Below are 22,877 nucleotides of genomic sequence, written 5' to 3'. Positions count from 1 at the left end.
ACTTCTGCCAGTATCTCGTCTCCTACCTTCCAAACTTTACAGAAGCTCTCCTGCGAACCTTGCAGAACTAGCACTCCTGAAAGAAAGGATATTGCAGAGACATGGCTTAGCCACAGCCTGGGGGATGTTTCCAGAATGAGATTTTTACTCTGCAGCGGAGTGTGCGCTGATATGAAACTTCCTGGCAGATTAAAACTGTGTGCCCGACCGAGACTTCCTGCAAGATTCGCAGGAGAGCTTCTGTAAAGTTTGGAAAGTAGGAGACGAGATACTGGCAGAAGTAAGGCTGTGAGGGCCGGGCGTGAGTCGTGCTTCGGTAGCTCAGATGGTAGAGCACTTGCCCGCGAAAGGCAAAGGTCCCGAGTTCGAGTCTCAGTCGGTCACACAGTTTTAATCTGCCAGGAAGTTTCAAGTTTTTATCCGTTTACCTTTTACTTATTGTGCATGGTCTCCTTTGAAATACCCTTCTCCACAATTGATACACCACTCCCAATGCTGTTTCCACTTCTAGAAGCAGTCTTGGTTTATCGCTTGCTGGATTCCACAAAGCACAGTTTGTGAATTTTCTTTCATCTTGTCTATGGTTGCAAATCTTTGTCCTTTCAGTGGGGTTTTAAACTTTAGAAATTAATTCCACAAGGGCAACGTCTGGAGAGTATTGACGATGAGGCAGTACAGTGATTTCTTTTTTGTGCAATACTCACAAAATGGTTGACTGAATGAGCCGAGTGTTGTAGAGAGTTTTACAGGGATCATCAGGGGGCAATTGACAAGAACAGGGGGAAGGAATACAGTAGAAGAAGAATGGGTAGCTTGAGAGATGAAATAGTGTAGGCAGCAGATGATCAAGTAGGTAACAAGACAAAGGCTAGTTTAAATACTTGGGTAAGAGAAGAGATATTGAATTTAATCAGTGAAAGGAGAAAATATAATGAAAATGTAAAAAATGAAGCAGGAGAAAGGGAATACAAACAACTAAAAAATGAAATCAAAAGGAAGTGCAAAATGGCTAAGTAGGAATGGCTAGAGGACAAATGTAAGAATGCAGAAGCATGTATCGCTAGGGGTAAGATAGATGCTACCTACAGGAAAATTAGACCTTTGGAGAAAAGAGAACCACCTGCATGAGTATGAAGAGCTCATATGGAAAACCAGTCCTAGGCAATGAAGGGAAAGCAGAAACGTGGAAGTGGTATACAGTGGGTCTATACAAGGGATATGTTTTTGAAGGCAATATGATGGAAATGGAAGAGGATGATGATGATGATGACTATGAGGGAGATATGATATTGTGTGAAGAATCTGACAGAGCACTGAAAGACTTAAGTTGAAACAAGGCCTCAGGGCTGGATATTCCATCAGAAATACCGGTAGCCATGACAAAACTCTTCCATCTGGTGAGCAAGATGTATGTGGCAGGCAAAATACCCTCAGACTTCAAGAAGAATGTAATAATTCCAATTCCAAAGAAAGCAGGTGCTGATCTGTGTGAAAATTACCAAGCTATAAGTTTAATAAGTCATATTTGCATAATACTAACATGAATTCTTTGCAGAAAAATGAAAAAAACTGGTAGAAGCCAACCTTGGGGAAGATCAGTTTGGATTACGGAGAAATGTAGGAACATGCATTCCAATACTAACTGTATGGCCTATCTTAAAGGAAAACTCAAGGAAAGGCAAACCTACATTTATAGCATTTGTAGACTTAGAGAAAGATTTTGACAATGTTGACTGGAATACTCTTTCAAATTGTAAAGGTGGCAGGGGTAAAATACAGAGTGTGGAAGGCGGTTTACAATTTGTACAGAAGCTAGATGGCAGTTTTACGAGTCAAGGGGCACGAGAGGGAAGCAGTGGTTGAGAAAGGAGTGGGACAGGGTTGTAGCCTATCCCTGATGTTATTCAACCTGTATATTAAGCAGGCAGTAAAGGAAACAAAATAAAAATTTGGAGTAGGAATTAAAGTCCAGGGATAGGAAATAAAAACTTTGAGGTTTTTCAATGACACTGTAATTCTATCAGAGACAGCAAAGGACTTGGATGAGCAGCTGAATGGAAAGGACAGTGTCATGCAAAATAAGGATAATGGAATGTAGTCAAATTAAATCAGGTCATGCTGAGGGCATTAGGTTAGGAACTGATACACTTAAAGTAGTAGATGAGTTTTGTTATTTGGACAGCAAAAAAGCTGTTGATAGCCGAAGGAGGGAGGATATAAAATGTACACTGGCAATAACAATAAAATCGTTCCTGAAGAAGAGAAATTTGTTAACATTGAGTGTATTTAGTGTCAGGAAGTCCTTTCAGAAAGTATTTGTATGGAAGTGAAACATGGGCAATAAACAGTTTAGAAAAGAAGAGACTGGGAGCTTTTGAAATGCAATGCAACAGAAGATTAGATGGGTAGACCATTTAACTAATGAGGAAGTACTGAACAGGCTTCAAGGGAGAAGAAATTTGTGGTACAACATACCTAGAAGAAGGGATCAGTTGGTAGGACACATTCTGAGGCATCAAGGGATCACCAATTTAGTACTGGAGAGAAACATGGGAGGTAAAAATTGTAGAGAGAGACCGTATGTTGCAGTAGTTACTCGGAGATGAAGACAGAGTAGCAGTGAGAGCTGCATCAAATCAGTCCTTGGACCGAGTACCATAACAACATAACACAATCACGAACCAACAGGGATAAATGTGTGGGTGTATCATCATGATGCAAGAGCCATGAATTGTCATCACATTTCAGACTGTTTTCTTCTAACATTTTCTCACATGCATTGAAACATGTCCCAATAGTACCATCAATTAACAGTTTGTGCTTGGGGCACAAATTCATGATGAACTAATCTTTGAAAGGCAAAGAAAACTATCAGTATGGCTTTGACACTTGACCTCACCAACTTTTTTTGATCTTGGAGAACCTTTCCAGACCAATTGTGAAGACTGGACCTGGGTCTCAACAGCATAACCCCAGATCCACATCTCATCACCAGTTATGATTCTCTTAAGGGCCATCTCATTCTCATTTGCACTATACAAAAGCTCTTCACAGATCATGAGGTGAAAGTCTTTCTAGTCGTGATTCATGAGCCTTCAATTCGATCTTGGCAGCACACGGTGCATTCCAAGATGCTGTGCCAGGATTTCATTACATGATCCAACTGAAATGTTACATTCTTCTGCAATCTCTCTGACAGCCTGTCTTTGATTGGCATACACAATTTTGTTGCCGTTCCTGACATGAGCGTCATTGGTAGACGTCGAAGGTGTCCTGAACGAGGGTAATCTTTAACTTCCGTCCAGCCATTTTTAAACTGTGTGAACCACTCTCAGCACCGAGTATGGCTCAAGCACTCATCACCACAGGCTTCCTGTGTCATTTGATGTGTCTTGTGCAAGTTCTCTCGAGTGTCGTGAAAAATATAATTCAGACACGTTCCTACCCTAACTGTGCCATCTCAAAATTCACAAACTGTGCAACACAGCATTCTACTCAATACAGTACTGGACAATAACTAACTGACATACAACAATGAAACTTATGGCAGTCACACATTAATCACAGGCATTTGCAAGGGAGCCAACCACATTTCACTCCAACACACCATTGGCGCGAAATTACAAATGATTCGGAATTTTTGAACAAACCTAATACTTTTTTTTTTTGGGGGGGGGGGGAGGGGGGGGGGGCTTGAACCCTTTTCAATCCAATTTTTCCACTCTCTGCATTCTTCCAACTCTTTACTTTATGTGTGTAATGATGTAAGGCTCTACAGGTTATTAGCTACTGTTTTGAAAAACTGCAATATGAGGTCACTTGACAAGTTTATTTTCTTTTTGTTTATGGTTGTTCATAATTTTTTTCTTTGTGGTATTTCTAACAACATTCTCCCAGGTTAAGTCCTGGTTTGCTCTTGCATGTTTCACAGTACAAATTTGTCTCTCTTCTTTCTCTTTGTATTTGCTGCAAAACATGCAATCCTTTGCTGACTTTTTTTTCTTTTCAATTATAAAATGCATATTCGTATTTACTCTCTCCCCTGTGTCAGACAACAGAGATCTTACTCCTTTTTTTCTTTCTTTTCTTTAATTTGTAATTCTCACCTGGCTGGCTGATTAGATTTCTTCCATAGGAAATCTGAGTCTCCAGTTGTTCTCCATGTTCATTTTTGTCTATTGAGTGAAGAATATAACTTTTCACTACTGCACTTCTGTCAACCAGAAGAATCACATTTTTCCACAACCTGTGTGACTGCCTTGTAAAGCCATAGCAATAACAGTCGCGATCATCCCTGTTCACAACTACCATAAACTTCATGTATTCTAAAATAACAGTGGGTCAGGAACTGAACTGATTCTTTCTTCTTATAACCAGTGATCGGTTGGTCTGAGGACCAAAGAATGTACTCAATATTGTCACTGAACTCTTGTCATGGAATGAAAACCACAATTTTCATCTCGCATAATTCATATTCAAGCATTAAAGTTTAATTTTGTGCAATTTCTGAGCAAGTTTACAACTTGTGTAGTATCTGTTACTATAGATATGTGAGCCCAAATCATCTGCACAAGTTATCAACCACTGTATCAAATGAAAAAGGTAAATCAGGATGAATTACAACTTTCCGCAGTTGTATTTCCATAATATGAAATGCGAGGAAAAACATAACGACTTTTTGAATCACACAGACAGAAAACTCATAAACCGCACTTCGTAGACTTCTTTGGATTGTAGCACTTTTAAATTCTTCTTTTGATGCCTACTGTGCCATCATCTGTATCCACATTTCGTTCTGGTACACAGAGTTCTTTGCATTTAATGTTAATATACTCAATAACCTCCTTCACCTTGCTCCCTCTTGTACAGTGACACCCCTGAGCTGTGAGCCCAATCAAGATATTTGGGGGGAGGGGAATAAAGAAAATGATGAGAAACTTCCTTGAAAAATTGAGTTCTAGCCAGTCTACTGTTGAATACAGTCAACTAGTTCTGCCTTAAAATTCAATGCTATGCTCAATATTACAACAAAAAAGCCTTCAGTTGTTCTAATAAAACATCCCCCAATGAAGTCCCACACTGAGTGTTTTGTAAGTGGAGTGACTTTCTGTATATTTCCTTTAGCACGTATATTTGCAGCATTCACAGTTTCACTAATAAGATCATCAATGAAGAAGAGCTGGAAATATAAATTCAGATTTTGGCCAAACACCATGAGGGATGGTTAAAACTCATTACCCTGTTGCATGGCAAAGAAAGAAAACTTTAGGAGATCACTGTCGCCATTATAATAAACTGTCCAGGTATCACTTTCCCCTCCAAAGTGATTCTGATTGACTATAACTTATATCACTGCACATGGTGGAAGTTCCTTCCCAATCACTCTCATCACTAAATTCACCTCCATCCTCAATGTCTTCGAGAAGCTGCCTTGCAATAACACCACCACATTTTCTAGCAGCCATTATCATTCAAGAAACACGTGATTGTAACATTTGGAGTTATCAGATCTTCGTGCTAAGTGCTGCCATATGCCTAGCGAATTCCAATAACAGAACAGACGGAAGGAACAATGGAAATGTGTTGGATACTGTTCGACATTGGAGCTGTAGAGTAAAACTGTAATGTCAGACAGTCTGACAGAGGATCAGAGGAGTTAAACAAATATGCTAACTTGAGAACTTTTGTAGGTGGGTTAGTTACATGTTCCATAGATCATTTGAATGCTTCTTTTATTTGAAATGATGTGGAACAAGTCAGTTTACAGCATATGTATACATGATCAACATTAACATTAATGAGAAAATTATCATTATACCTAACTTCTTGCAGAGGTAACAATACAATGTCCATTGGTGAGCACCAAATATTATTCTTACTACTTTATTTCGTGCAATCCATACTTTTTCCATGAGCGATGAGTTACCTTGGATAATTATTCAATAAAATATATAATTGCATGGAAATATACAAAATGCCAGGAGGCTGATTTTTTATTTTCCAGAATTAGCAATTATACAAAGAAAAAAATTTAGCTAGACTCAGTTGTTTGAGAAGCTCAGTAATACACTTCTTCCATTTCAGGTTTTCATTAATATGTACACCCAAAAATTTGAAGCATTCTAGCTTATTTAATCATTCCTTCTCAAGCGCTACATCAATTGTTGATATGACTATTTGCTTTACAGAATAAAATATAATGTGTGGTTTCTTCTCCAAAATTTAGAGAAGGTCCATTTTCTTAGAACCACTTTATAATTCTTTGGAAAATATAATTAACCATCTCTTCTGTTAATTCTCTCTAATGGGATAGCACTAGTATCATCTACAAAGCGCAAATTCTGCTTACTGAATGTTAAGTGGAAGGTCATTCACATACACATCCTAAACTGAACCCTGTGGGACTTGTTTTGGGATTTCTCCCCAGTCTTTAAATTTTCTACCCTTCAAATACTGTTTGAATTATTCAGTACAACCTTTTGCCTTCTATTTGTTAAATATGATTCAAACCTGCTGTGCTTAAAGCCATCAATTGGTTTAGACGGTTGTCGCCACAAACATATCCGTTTCTTATAATTTTCGCTTTGATTAGAAAATTGTTGTAATTGAAATAAGGTAATCTTCTATGGATTTTTGGTGCACACAATGAAATAACAATCTCACTTCAGTTCAGATGTTAGGTCACATACTTTGTTACATGTCCACAAAGTATTCAGTCCAGTCGAGTATAAAAACTGTTTTAGCAGCATGTGTTTTAAAGAGAATGTTTTTAAGAAGAGTTTCAGAAGGAAATAGGCTGCAAGTTGTTGTTTATGTCAGCACCAATGACACCAGTTGCTTGGGTTCTGAGGCCATCCTCAGTTCCTATGGGCAGCTGGCGTAAGTGGGGTAGACAGCTGGCTTCACTTGTGGGGTGCAAACAGAGCTCACAATTTGCAGCATTTTACCTAGAGCTGATCGGGATCCTTTGGTTTGGAGCCAAGAGGAGGGTATTCTGTGACAGTCATGGCTGCAGATTTCTAAACCACCGTTATGAGGTGGAGGGTTGTAAGACTCCCCTTGGTAGGTCAGCAGTGCACTCCACAAAGGAAGCAGCTACTCACGTAGCATAGTACTTGTGGAGTGCACAGGTTTCTCCTCCCCCACCCCCCTCCCAGCAAGGTGGTAGTTTCAGGTCCTCTGATGAATGCTCACCAGTTGATACACAAGAGGTGAAATCAGAGCTTACAAAGTACACACAGTTTGACTGTCAGAATTTTAACAGTAGATTGTCGAAGTCTTCATAACCAAGTTCCTGAACTTACTGCCCTCTACGAAAATTGTTGCCCCTGAAAATATTCTAGGAGCAAAGAGCTGACTGAAACCATAAGCAGAAAGCTCCAAAATATTTAGTGAGGCAGGAACTTTTATCAAAAACACAGATTAGATGACACAGAAGGGGAAGTGCTCACTGCTGCCAACAAAAATATGCATTTATCAAGGTCGAACTTTGAGTTTAGACAAAGTTATCTGGACACGAGTGGCAAGCCTAGATGAATTTAAGTTAATTATTAGATGTCTTTATCAGCCAGCTGATTCCACCATATCAATAGTAGCATCATTCAAGGAAAATCTACGATCATTAGCATGGAAATACCTGGATTGTGCTGTGTTAAGAGACTGGGGCATCTATGGATTCACAACAGATCATACAAAAACTCTTCCAAAAACTGCCTTGTACAGCTAGTTACACAACTCACATGCAATGAAAATGTTTTAGAACTTCTAGGTACAAACAGGCCTGATCTTAGTGATAGTATCAGTACAGAGAAAAGATTGGTGATCATGGTATAGTGACAATGGTTAAAGTCAACAGATCCTTGACAAAGGCTAGGAGAGTTTTTATGGTAGAAAAAGCAGATAGGCTATTACATAACGAATGGACATAATTTAGTTCCAATATGACGTAAGGAATTATGGGTAAAGATTAAAATGATTGTCAGTCGCACTCTGGATATGTATGTGCCAAGTAACTGGATTAAGGATGGAAAAAGACACTCCCTGGTTTAATAAACTATGAAAACACTGAGGAAACAGATTATTGCACTCTCAGTTCAAAGAAATAATGCACAATCATTGGCAAGCAAAAGTTTGTGAAAATTCATGCAACCATAAAACGATCAAAGGGTGAAGCACACAACTTCCACAACACTCATTGACCAGCCAGGGGTGGCAATAGAAGACAGCAAATTTGGCATAGAGAAGCAACTGAAAGATCAGGAAAAAAAGTAAGTTGTCAGGTCCAGATGGAATTCCAATTCAGTTTTATAGAGTGGCACTGGTCCCTCACTTAGCTTGTATTTATCGCTAGTTTCTCACCCAGCACTAAGTCTCAAGCTACTGGAAAAATGTGCAGGTGACTTCTATATGTAAGAAATTTAAGGGAATGGACCAGCATAATTACAAACCAATATCCTTAACATCTGGTTGGTGCAGAATTCTTAAACACATTTCAAGTTTGACTATAATAAACTTCCTTGAGACAGAAAAGCTCATGTCCTTAAATCAGCATGGATTTAGAAAGCACTGCTCCTGAGAAACTCAACTTCCCCATTTCTCATGTGATATCCTACAAACCAAGGATGGAGGGCAACAGGCAAATTTCATATTCCTAGATTTCTGGGAAGCGATTGAAACAGTGCCTCACTGCAGATTGTTGATGGTCCAAGCATATGAATCAGGTTCCCAGATTTGCGTGTAACTTGAAGACTTGTTATTTAATGGAACCTAGTATGTTTTCCTCGACGATGAGTGTTCAGAGACAACAATATCATCAGGAGTGCACCAGGGAAGTGTGATAGTGCCACTCTTATTCATTATATACATAAATGATCTGATGGAAGCACGAGGAACAATTTAGTGCTGTTTGCTGATGACACTGTGGTATATGGGATAGTGTTGACGAGCGACTGTAGGAGATATGAGATGACTTGGATTGGATTTCTGGTTGGTGTGATGAATGGCAGCTTGCACTAGATATAGAAAAATGTAAGTTAATGTGGACAAGTAGGAAAAATCATAACATTTTAATACAGCACTGGTAGTGTTCTGCTTGACACAATCACACCAATTAAATATCTAGGAATAATATTACAAAGTGATATGAAATGGAATGAGCACATTACATTGGTAGTAGGGAAGGTGAATGATCAACTTCATATTACTGAGGGAATTTTGGAAAGTATACCTCATCTGTAAAGGAGCCAACATATAGCATGCTAGTGTGGCCCACTCTTGGGTACCACTCGAGTGTTGGGATCCCTAACAGGTTGGATTAAAGGAAGCCATCACCAGAGGGATGGTGCTAGATTTGTTACTGGTAGCTTCAATCAGCATGTAAGTATTACAGAGATACTTTGTGAAATCAAATGGAAGTATCTGGAGGGAAGGAGACAATTGTTTGTGAGGCACTGTTGACGAAATTTAGAGAACCGACATGTGAAGCCAACTGCAGCACAATTCTACAGTCACTAATAAACATTGCATGTTAAGGACAACAAATATAAGATGAGAGAAATCTGGACTCATACGGGGGCTTATACACAACCATTTTCCCCTCACTTTATTTGCGAGTGTAACAGGAATGGAAGTGACTGTTAGTGGTATGTGGTAACCACTGCCATACTCCATGTATGTAAATGTAGGTCCTGTAGGATCTCTTGAACAGTGCTGACAGGCCTTTTTCTCCAACTGGACCCATACATGCTCAATAGTATTTACATCAGTACTTCGAGCAGGCCCAGCTGTAGCAAGAATCTCCTTTTCATTCAAGAACTCTTGCACAATTGTCGCAACATGTGGCCATGCATTGTCATGCAGTAGTGTAAAAAATCACCAATACATGGGGCAAAAAGGCACAACATGCGCCAAAAGGACTTCTGCCATGTACTGATGTGCTGTAAGGTACCCATGCTCCATGAAGATCAAATCCATACTTGCACACACTAATACTGATTCCTGCCCACAGTCAGAGAACCTCCCTGAAAAGCAAGCTGGATAAGAATGTTCAAGGGGAATATATTTCCATAGGCCTTCTCCAGACACTCCCTTTACTAACAGTTGATCATAGGTCCAACCGTGTCTGATCAGTAAACACCACTCGCTTCCCTTGTTGTATTCTCTGTCTGTGATCTCATGTGACACACAGATGAGATGTGCGATGCTATCTAGTGATTTCTGGACTTATCTTTGGGACTGAAGAATGGCTACTTCCAGTCCTTTTCAGATGGTTCAGTCATTAGCATTGACCCCTTGAACTTCATGGTGTTGACTTTGTGCTTCAACTTAGAAGTTGTAAGAAGTGATTGTTTCTTTTGGTAATATGGCTCTTCTCAGGCCTGATCTTTGTTTCCTTGCATAGACTTCAGTTTCCCAATACCACTTTATGGTTCTGTATATCACAGATGATATAGTTCTCCACACTTCAATAACAAAATGCTTGCTGAGATCATTTTCCACTAAAGCTACAGTTTCTGCAGCACCTTCAGGGCTTAACAGTATGTTTACAAAGATAATGATAATCACAGAAACATTTTACAAACAAATCCAACTGAAAGGGAAACACGTCCAGCTGGAAGGGAAACAATACAGGGTGCAACAATAAGTGCTACAACACTAGAAATATATTACTGTGTCACATTTAGTATTGCGTTTTTGAAGTTGTGCATGAAATGACGACTACAGCTAGTGCAATAAACAATCATTAAGTAGCTGATTACACATCAGGTATTATACATAGCATTTTCCATGTCCCTCACTGTAATTACAATACATGAACCAGATGTGATATTACAGGATAGTGTGTAACAAAAGAGGTGCGCCTCCAGCTGGATGAAAATTCTATGCAGGTTGCCAAATAAAATAAAGCAACTCTATGGAAATCTTTAAGGGCAAGTTGAAACAGTTGTTAATTGAAAGATGTTTATACTCACTCAAAGATACCTGAACTCCATTATCAATAGTACCATTGTTGAAACAGTGCCTAGCAAGGAAAAGCAATACAATAACTGGTGGGCTTTCATGCAAGATCTACAGGCTTCTCACTCATTCACTCTTTCCATTATACAGTGTGTTTGAAAAAAAAAAACTCCCTAGTTTTAATGTGTCCTAGAATCTGTACACAGTGACATACACTGTTCTACTTTGTGATGTGTGATTCATCAACTCCTCAAGTTTGACTCCCCAGCAGTTGGCAGGTCTGCTTGACCTTGAGAGGGCACCAGTGCCGCTTTTTTCCTCTGTTCCCTCAGATCAGTCCAGGCAATGTGTGGAGTGCAGTGCAGAGCAACTCAGCAACCATGTGTACTCCGCAACGGAAAGCACACTGTGTTATTTGGCTTGTGAAAAGTGAGTCATTTATAACAGTGCAAAGTAATTTTAGATGTCAGTATGGTGGTGAACCACCTACAGCAAAAACTATCCATCATTGGCTAAATCTTTCAAGGAAACCAGTAGTGTTTTAAAAACAAAATCACCAGGTAGACCGATACCTTCTAAAGATGATGTTGAACAAATCTGTGTTTCGTGTGTTCGGAGCTTGCGTTTTTTCCAACATAGCACCACACCTCATTACAGTAACCACGTGCATGTGGCTCTTGACACTTGCTTTCCAGGAAGGTGGATAGGCAGGGCAGGCCCTTTTGGGGTCACATAAAAAATGTTGTGTGCAGTGAAAAAATTCAGAAACATCAATCATTTACGGGAAAGAATTGTCATGGGGGTTGGGACAGTTACACCTGAAATGTTGGCGAATACATGGCGAGATGTGGAATATAGTCTTGAAGTGTGGAGGGCAACTAATGGATTCATGTTGACATCTACCAACATTAAACAAAACTTGAAGGAATCCTCTTTCATAATATGTACTCATCGATTTAATTTTTCGTTTATTTCCCCATTAAATTTATACTTGTTTTCCAGGAAGGTGGATAGGCAGGGCAGGCCCAATACCTTGGCCACCACGAAGCCCAGACTTAACCCCACTGGACTTACTCTTTTGGGGTCACATAAAAAAAATGTTGTGTACAGTGTAATGTCTTATTTACATAATACATTAAATTTATACTTAAAACTAGGGAGTTCTTTTACAAATACCATGTATTTCTTACCTAAGTAAAATGCTCATTAGACCATTCATTCTGTGGTTGACTTATTTCCATTTATGTTACGTCACTATAGGACAAATCTTTCCTAAAATTGTTCATGTGGTATTTTCAATACTGACAAAATATTCAGCTTTCATTTAAGATGATATGTTTGACTGAATGACAACATTTCAGTGAGGTGAGTGCCTTGTCAGTTTCAATGTTTTAAGCGTCACCATTCATTACAGTTTTCATGGAATTACACCAGCAAGTTGTAGGTTCAGATTTACTTCTTGCTCCAGTTCTTAATTTCGAACAAATCTGATTAGACACTATTTACGCCGTGATACCTATGATATGTATGGAGCGTATATCATCGCTACAATGGTTCTGGCAGTTCTGAAGGATGATTCACATTGAGTTACTTTCCAGATGATCTCAGATCTTGTACTACAGTTTGGTAACACTCCATTCACAATTTGTATTCCAGTTTTGATAATCTGTCCTAGTAAATTATTTACTTGATACTCTTCAAAATAAACTCTGGTACAATTAGTCCAAGTGCGCCACCACCTACCAAGTGCTTGAAATCTCTTAGTCAAGGAAAACACCTGTTCAACCACTAGTGATCGGAACAGAAAGTCTTAACTGTCCAATGTTTGTTTGAAATCTCAGACAAACATATTGGAATTGCATTCAGGAAGATTTTGTGAATGTAACATCTGTTACTGTTGCAAGTAACACATGGATTATACAGAACCATGTATTGTTATGCTGTAAAAACATATCTGCAGCCAACAACACACATTTCGATTTGCTTGCAGGCCAGTGGTGATTATCTATGAGGTCTTATTATGAAGCAGTATTGGTAGTGTGTAGTTTTTAAAAGATAATGTCCAATTCATCCTCTGATGATGGTTGGGTTCAGAACTTCTTGGGTTAGGATAATGATGAAACACATCATTCCTTAGCAACACTTTTCATTTCTGGTTGACGCAAGTTGACCCAAGTATTTCTCTAGTGACATGACTTGTGGGGAAGATCGTGAATAGTGTTCATAGTTGCTGCAATGTCATATGGTGTCACTTGGCAGTTTTCCTACACAATGTCTTCAATGGTGACCGTATTCTGAAGCTTGCAGCAGAGCAAGCTGTGACATTTCAATTGTTTTGTTATTTGCCTCCTTAAATGATTTTTTTTTCGTAATTATCATTAGTGTTAGTGAGAGATGTGCCACAAGATAAAGATGTATTCTGTAATTCTGAGCATAAGATCAGGCCTAACTTTGCTAAATTACATTAGTCAAAATAATTGCCTAATTAGTTTGAACCATGTCAAATAACTAGTTTTGCTAACTTTTTGTGTGTCATGGCACCATGGAAAGGTAGTGAAAAAGATTGTATCCTGGTTTCGTTACTATGTGACCGTTCCATATGCAACATATGCTAGAAAAAGTTACAAGAAGCCTTCTGTGCATGGAACATATGTGTTGGTATCACGATAAGTGCGTCAAAATTAATATCTGAGATTCATAAATGATGGAGACCAGTGGCAATGCCATACATGTGCGAATGTTTAGCAGAAAACAATTTAAAAGTCTCCACAACCCTTCAAGAAGTGGAAATTAAACATTAAAAAAAGAACTAGCAGCAATACACTCCGAACACAAGGATCTCTTTAACAAACTCAACATACTGAACGAGAAACTGTCTGCCAAGTACATAACAGTGAGCAATCTCGAGATTATGTTGGCGTCCCAGGAAGGGAAAAACAATGCTTTAAGGGAAGAACTGGCTGCAGCATGCTCAGAACATGAGGAAATAAAGAAGAAAATGGCTACAGTGGAAAGTGATCAACAAAATACTCCTGTATTGTGTTTGTGTGACTCACGTGTGACCGGGAATACCGGAAATAACAAGCTTGTTATTGGAAATAAGGAATGTGATTTTAGTGCTTCAATCAATCACACCAGTAATGATGTACGTTGCACCAGCAGCTCAAAAAGTAAAGAGCAACCAATTCTAATATCAGGTAAGACAAACATACGTCAGAAAACAACACAAACACTTCTTACAGAATCATGTTTACCCGCCAATGATCCCCAAAACAAAGTGGAAATGGTACGAAATTCCATGAAAACAAAAAATGAGTGAACAAAAGTGTAAGGCAATCATCTTGGGAGACAGCCAAGGCTGCCATATATTAAAATTTCTAAATGAAGGTGACCACATTCAAGTAATGTTTATCCCCAAGCAAATGCAAGTGTTGTCCTAAAAAACATTGATCAAAACTCTCCAAAAACCTGCACCTCTGTTGTAATTGTAGCAGGAACAAATGACGTCACCTGCAACAACAGCCAGAATCTACTAAAAACACTAAGAAACAAACTACCGTGCATTTCATCAAAGAAAGTGTTCCTGGTGGACGGACCATTTAGACACGGCTATCCAAACAGGTCACGTGTAAACACAGATGTAACAAGCACAAACTCACAAATCTATAAACTCTGTTCAAAATTCACAAATGTCACCATAATTGAATGTAGCAAATTTCGCAGAGAACGCTACACACAACATGGGTTCCACTTGAACAACCTTGGCGGTAGAGAAATCGCAGATCACATATCACAATCTGTAGAGCAAAAAAAAAAAAAGGGCAAAACGGTCCTATAATACCTCATAGATTTAAGGGACAAAACATAACTGTAAAAATCCTTGCACCCAAAGACAAAACCAGTGTGAACCATACAGGTTATGCCAACGAGGTACGATGTTTAATCTAGAAAATTTTTTATGGCCACGCCCCCTACCTCCGCACAGGTAATAAAAAAGAGCAGTCAGTGTCCACATGCATACAACTTCTCCATATTCCACCAAAATGTGCAGTCAATAACAAACAAGCTTGCAGAAATCAAACTCCTATTCACAACGGACCTACAATATGTAAATGTCATTCGCATTACAGAACATTGGCTGAAACCAGACCAAATTAGTTCAGCTAGCATACCTGGTGACACATTAGCTTCCCACTATTGCAGAAAAAGCCAGAAAGGTGGAGGTGCTGCCAAATTTATAAAAAATTCCATAAACTATAGAAGTTTTGACCAGTTCGACCACTTAAATAAAGAAAACGATTTTGAGGCAGCTGTAATCGAAATTCTGGAAGCAAATATAATCATATCATGTATCTATCGTTCTCCAACAGGAGATCTATATGTCTTCCTAAACAACCCTGAAATACTCCTAAACAAACTTCACTCAAACAAAAAGGTACTAATTTTATGTGGTGATTTCAATGCTGATTTCCAGTCTACAGGGCATGTGAAAGAATCCCTTGTGAATCTCACTAACTCATTCAGTCTGAATCCCACAGTAACATTCCCCACAAGGTGCAAAAACAACACCAAAACCACACTTGACCAGAAATTTGTAAAACTGTCCCTACCAGAAAGTCGAACCTCTAAACACAGGTTATAGTGATCACTGTTGCCAACCTTACAAATGTTCTCCCCTTAGACTGCAACACCAAATACACAACTAAAGTAAGAAGTTACAGCAATAAAAACACGAAAATCTTCAATGATTCCTTAGCAGCATAAACATGGAACAAAGTATATGAAGCAGACGATAAAGACAACAAAATGGAATCATTCCTAAACACATTTCTGTATCACTTCAATATTGCCTTTCCTCAAACTCAAACACACCACATCAAAAGAACCCAATAAGAAGCCAAGGATAACAACTGGAATAAAGATTTCCTGCAGAAGGAAGAGAGATCTGCACTTGGGGTCTTCCAAGATTTGTCAAAGGCATTTGATGTCATAGACCACAAGATTCTTCTCAACAAACTGGAGTCAAATGGCATCAGAGGCACCCCACTAAACTGGTTCAGCTCGTACCTGACAAATAGTAATCAAAAAGTGTCAATAAAACATAACAATCAAGGATATATCGAAACATACCACTACTGCAATATTACACAAGGTGTGCCCCAAGGCTCAATACTTGGACCAGTGTTGTTCCTTGTGTACATAAACTACCTACCATCAAACGTCAATGCCAGCACCAGTACACTCTTTGAAGATGATACCAGTATTCTCATTACAAGCAAAAATGAACATGAACTCCAAGAGGCTATAAATGGAAATACAAACGAACTTGGTGATTGGTTTGAGAAAAAAAGCTCATAGTTAACACTAAGAAAACCACTTACCTTAACTTCCACCTAAGAACAAATAAAATTATGCCTGATATGAAGTTGCACAGTTCCCAAATATCTCCAAATACAGAAACAAGATTTCTAGGCCTATGGATCCAGGATACCCTAAAATGGCAAACACACATTAATAAAACTAATAGTAGGCTAAACAAAGTGTGCTATGCCCTACGAATCTCCGCATACTGCACAAGCCTAGAAACTGTTCACACAGCCTACTATGCACAATTCCACAGTGTAATGCAGTATGGTATTGTATGCTGGGGAGACTACACATAGCCCTAACATTCTCCTCACCCAAAAGAGAGCTATACTAATAATGAATAAGGCAAAGCCGACTGATAGCTGCAGACCTTTCTTCCTACCCCTTGGCAACCTGTATATACTAGAACTATGCGAATTTGTAAAAAGTAATAGTACAAACTTTAATAAAAACGTAAATGTCCATGACTATGGTACTAGGCAGAAAATAAAACTCCATGTTAAAGAAATGTGCACCTCTGCCTTTAAAAACTCTCCCTTCAACAAAGGCATTAAAACATGCAACAGCCTGTCATCATAAATAAAAATCAGTAAGTCCCTGACTGTATTTAATAAAAAATTAAAATCATTCCTACTCAATCATTGTTTCTGCAGTGCAAGTGAATTTCTGCTCCACATGGGTAGAAAAAACACGAAACAAATTGTAGCAAAGAATTTTGTAAAGAGTAAAACATTAATGCAAGTATGTGCAAAAATCTTGCATCTACATCATCTGCTACTAAGCAGATTAAGTGCAGAAAGAATATCCAACCAGGTACTATTGTGTATATGTGTGAGAGGAATACAACACTAAAATACAAATGTGTGACTATGTAATTTGTGTGTTTATAAATTTGTGTGTTCATGATTTCTCAGAAAATATGTATGTGAACTCATGTTTGTGTAAACTTTCAGCATATAACTTCATGCCAGTAAATTATCATAATGTCCAACATCAAATGTATGTATGTTCATCACCATGTGCATGTCATGTACAGTATTGATTCAGAGGACAATAAATAAATAAAGCTCAGTTCAATTAACTGACAGTAATTATTTCTTATTACAGGGCCCCTGCTGACATGTAAACAGATTTAATTACTATATTACTGATACAGTTAGGAAAATAACTCATAGAAATGCATAAAGTATTCATGTAGCTAATTTCCAAAATATGTTAGGAATGTCAGCACTCAATTAGTTTCCATATAATTATCACTTTTGTGTATGGTATTGCTTATTTAGCTGTTTTTACAGTTTTGTCATCAAGAAGGCTTATCACAGTTTAAACTCTTATCGCTATAAAGCTCAGACCAAAACCAATTTTTCTGCACTATTCAATTAATTTGAGATAGTTCTAATTATCTAAATTATGTAGTTAACAATGTGAAACTTAAGTATCCATTTTTACAAAGTTGTATGAACACTTGGCCTAAAGCCATTTTGAACTCGGTCTGTTCCAAGATTTTGAACACTGAACCAGTGTTAGTCAAAATAGCCATAATGTATTTGTGAAGTAATGTGTTTAACTTAATATGAAACCAGACTGTGAATTAGAACTATTAATAACGTATGCTGATGAACCTGAATACGAAAGACCCTCATTGCCTAGATTTCAAGTGGAACCAATGTAAATCTGAACCGCAATAATGTAATGATTGCAATCACGTGTAGTTGCGAATCAGAAGATGGACAGTGATGTAGGACAATTAACACGGATTGCTATTAACTTTAATATTAAAGTGTCACATGTACTCTTCATCTGAGTGAGACTGTTATTGTTTGTTTATGCTATACTGCATAGTGACTATAGTCATATAATTAGAAAGTGCAGTATGTGCACACCTGGTAAATGGGTCTTAACTAGATAATTAAAACATGGACTGGTCATAACTAATTCAATGAGGGAGTCTGATGTTTATGGAAGTACAACCCGTGAAGCCAAACATGTGTAGACCACATAACTGGACACAGATGCTGCAGCCACCCATATTTACAGTTTTTCACTGTGATCACTGCCACGGAGGAACTACAAACTGATATATGGCCAGGTTCGTCACAAGTTGAGCTGTACAAGGAGCTTCAACCACCAGTGTCACACAATTTTTGAAATTCTGACACCATCCATAGATTTGCTGCCATGCCAAATATGTGTTAACTATACTGGACCTACACTTTGCAATGAATTCAAAATGAATTTCGTAACTTCACTACATAGGAATCAGATAAAATTGAGCATCCATTGTGCAAGTTACTAGAGTGACACTCAAGCAATGTTTTTGTCAGTGTTTGCACATCTACATGATACTATCATCTAGTGAACACACAGTACACTGTTAAGAACATCTTTGCCAAATTAGAGATTATTATTCACTTTTCAATAGCACATTTGCAGCTTTGACTTCAGTTGTTTATGCATTTCCATTTGTCAATGCTTAGAATTTCAATTAGTAAAAAGATTTGATCAGAAACTGAATATTACTCTTTATAACATACCTGCATGTGAGATCAACTACTGACACATCAGGTACAGGGACACGGAAAGCCATTCCAGTCAGGCAACCAACTAATGATGGAATAACTTTAGTGACAGCTTTGGCTGCTCCAGTAGCAGCTGGGATGATATTCTGACCAGCTCCCCGACCATCACGCCATAACTGTAAATAACAATAAATAAAGCATAGTGTAATTTAGTAGCTCCACTAAAATTAAAATTATTCATATAATTTTTGGGAAATTTCTATTTTTGTGTACTGCTAACAATATACAGTATGAAATATAATGTTGCTATGCCTGGAGATCTTGGAAGCCAGGTGAAAGTAATTTACTGATAATGGAAAACATAGTTGAGACATTTCTTCACACATACTTTAGAATGTGAAGGTTCTTATTAATCCTTGAAGTACATTCCACATGGCCAAGATAATTATTTTAACAAATGAATCTGACTTTCAGAACTCCGTTTGTCCCGATTCAGTTCTCACATTTATTTTAAGTTCACCACGATAGAAATCTAACAATTCATCTCACATGTATATCTTTATTCTAACACTTCCACTTTCATTGAATCTATAAACCTCACTGTTGACCATACTGGAACTTGATAAGAGATTTGCGATATAATACAGACACATCAAAATTTTTTGTCTGATGGACCACAACAGTTTCCGTTATAAAGTGAGTATAGCACAGCACTAAACAAATATTCTCTGACATCATTTCTCTCTGCTTTCAATTGAGAAGCCAAATGTAATGTTTGTTATTTAGTCACACAACATGTAATATATGATAGTGTTGAAAGAACTGTTCTGGATATTTCTGCTACTGCTTTATCATTCTCCGAGTTTGATAACTGCATGAATTATCTAAATGTGAAATCCAAACCAGCCAAACACCAATGTCCCAGCCTGTTATCCATACTTTTTAATTTATTTGAACTCAATAATTAAGAATGTAACAACAGAAAATCAAGATTGCTGATAGAGCCTACTTGTCAGAACAAGGTCAAGTCCTTACTAAACATAGCCCACTTTGAATCAGACGTTCGGTCAAGGCAATCCACCATGAAGCTGACAGTCCCTCCAGTAGGAAATTAAAACAAAAATTGGAGTTACACGTGTCATAAATATCATCTAAGCAGTACACAGTAATGAACCCAGTACACAGCAGGGAATACCAGTTGGACAGTAAACAAAAGGCTTATAGGCTGCTCTAACTTGATGCTCAGTGTATGTGACATGTCAAGAAGACTGTATGAAACGACAAGTCACATATGCTGAGTATGTCAAAGAAACACAATTTGAAGGCATAATCAGAGACAACTACAGAGTACCGAGGAATGATTTCTCTCAGTCATTTGTCTATACAGGCATGTAACTGTAGTGCTGATACAACAAGTGATAAAATGATTCTGTATATTCATATAATTCATAAAGTCAAGTTCATATAATTATGGTCCTGAATATATATGGCAGTATTTACACCAAAGCTGAGTAAGAACTAATATATGCTTCACATCAAGTGTCATTAGTTATTTTATCTTTGTGGATACCAAATTGTCTGCAGGTGATTTAAAAAATCATGAGGGAACACGGTGAAAATTAGGAGATAGGAGATAAAGGGTTAAACGATATTTTTTAACACTTACGTGGAAGTAGGAAGACCTATATCAATAGGTCAATAGGGGCCTCAACAGGAACAGTCTTGCAAGTTAGATGAAATAAGTACAACGGGACCAGATTTCAAGAAACAAAATTTGGCCAGTCATAGCAATCACCTACATCACACATGACAGACTTGCCTGGAAACAGAATAACCTATTTATGAACAATATAGGAAAAGAGACATTGCTACTTACTGTAAAGAAGGGACATCAAGTTGAACACAGGCAAAATTAAAAGACACTTACATATACATTTTGGTCACAGCCTCCATCAGTAACACACACACACACACACACACACACACACACACACACACACACACTCTGCAACATCACATAGGGTGCAAACAACAATCTGGAGGGGAAGGGACAGTAGTGTATGGGTGGGAGAGAGATGAACGCTGTCTGGTGGAGTGTGCAGGGACTAGACTGCCAACAGGCACACCATCAGCAGGTTGTGAGGCACCGGGGGGCAGAGGGGGGGGGGGGGGGGGGAATCAGGAGGGAAAGACGGGTAGATGCATTTGCATTGGCAGAGGGCTGCAAATAAAAAGCATAGGAGATGAGATGATAGGACAGAGGGGGCAGATATTGTTGGGTGGAGGGTGTGAGGACAGTGCTGCAGGTTGAGGCTGGGATAATTATGGGAGTGGAGAATGTGTTTTAAGGATAACTCTTGTCAGCCAGTTCAGAAAACCTGGTGGTGGAGGGAAGGATCCAGTTGGCTCAGGTAGTGAAGCAGCCATTGAAATCAAGTGTGTGCATGCAATCCCGCAGGGTGATCTACTTCGCTCTTGGCCATAGTTTGGCAGCAGCCAATTCGTCCTGGTGGACAGCTGATTGGTAGTCATGCCAATATAAAAAGCTGTGAAATGATTGCAGCAGAGCTGGTAGTTGACATGGCTGCTTTCACAGGTGGACCGAGCCCTGATGGGGTAGGATAAACCTGTGACAGGACTGGAATAGGAAGTGCTGGGTGGGTGGATTGAGCAAGTTTTGCCCCTAGGTCTTCCATTAGGATGGACTAGAATGTTGTGGAGGTTGTGTGGGTGATGGAATACCACTTTAGGAGGGGTGGGAAGTATGTTGGTTAGGATCTCCCTCATTTCCGGGCACAATGATAGGTTTTCAAGATCCTGGCGAAGCATGTGATTCAGTTGTTCCGGTCTGGGATGGTACTGGGTGATGAAGGGGACATTGTTTTGTGGCTGGTTCTTGGGGATGGTGGGAGGATTGGGGGTATAAGGGGAAATGGCATGGGAGATCTGTTTGCAAACCAAGTATGAGGGATAGTGCCTGTCTGTGAAGGCCTTGGTGAGACCCTCAGCATACTGAGCAAGGGAGTTTTTGTCACTGCAGATATGCCATCCTCAAGCAGCCAGGCTACATGGGAAGGATTTTTTGTTGTGAAAGGGATGGCAGCTGTCAAAATGCAAGTACTGTTGGTGGTTGGTGGGTTTGATGTGGACAGGTGTGCAGATGGAGCCATCAGAGAGGAGGAGGTCAACATCTAGGAACGTGGTATGCTGGTTTGAGGAGGACCACATGAAGTGGATGGGAGAGATGTTGAGGTTGGGAAGGAATGAAGATAGGGTGTCTTGGCCCTGACTCCAGATCATGAAGATATCGTCAATGAACCTTAACCAGGCCAGGGGTTTGGTGTTTTGAGAGGCTAGGAAGGTCTTCTCTAGATGGCCCATAGAAAGGTTGGCATTGAAGGGTGCCATGTGGGTGCCAATGGCCGTGCTTCGGGTCTTACATACATTCCCTTCAAATAAGAAGTAGTTGTGTGTTAGGATAAAGTTAGTAAGGTGTATGAGGAATGAGGTAGTGGGTTTGGAGTCTGAAGGACATTCAAAAAGGTAGTGTTCAATAACAATAACACCATGGGCATGAGGGATGTTGTTGTATAGGGAGGAGGCATCAATAGCAACGAGTAGGGATCCAGGAGGCAAAGGGATGGGGATGGTGGAGAGTCAGTGAAGAAAGTGGTTTGTGTCTTTGACATGGGAGGCTAGATTATGAGCAATTGGTTGGAAGTATTGGTCAATGAGGACCAAAATACTTCCAGTGGGCACTCTATAATCAGACACAATGGGGCATCCAGGATTGTTGGGTTTTGTGGAGCATGTAGAAGATGGGTGTGCAAGGCGTCATAGGAGTGAGGAGGGGAATGCATTCAGGTGAGGTGTTCTGGGAAGGGCCTAAGCCTTTAACTATGGATTGGAGTTTGTGTTGGATTTCCAGGATGGGATCACTCTGGCAGAGCTTATAGGTGGGGGAGTCAAGTAAGTGCTGGAGGCCTTCTGCTAGGTAGTCACTGCAATTCATAGTAACAGTGATGGAACCTTTGT

General features: G+C 39.0%; 1 protein-coding gene across 1 annotated transcript in view; it reads right to left on the bottom strand.

The window, feature by feature from the left end:
* The window catches only part of LOC126235301 (glyceraldehyde-3-phosphate dehydrogenase 2-like), a 108,099-nt gene that overhangs the window by 2,285 nt on the left and 82,937 nt on the right, over positions 1-22,877 (bottom strand). The window contains exon 5 of the mRNA XM_049944026.1: positions 18,858-19,018. Coding sequence (XP_049799983.1) covers positions 18,858-19,018 — 161 coding nt within the window. The remainder of the gene's footprint in view (positions 1-18,857; positions 19,019-22,877) is intronic.

The sequence above is a fragment of the Schistocerca nitens genome, chromosome 2 (assembly GCF_023898315.1).
Source record: "Schistocerca nitens isolate TAMUIC-IGC-003100 chromosome 2, iqSchNite1.1, whole genome shotgun sequence".
Taxonomy (NCBI): domain Eukaryota; kingdom Metazoa; phylum Arthropoda; class Insecta; order Orthoptera; family Acrididae; genus Schistocerca; species Schistocerca nitens.
The sequence above is the reverse complement of the archived record's forward strand: the minus strand, read 5'-3'. Positions and strand labels throughout refer to the sequence as shown.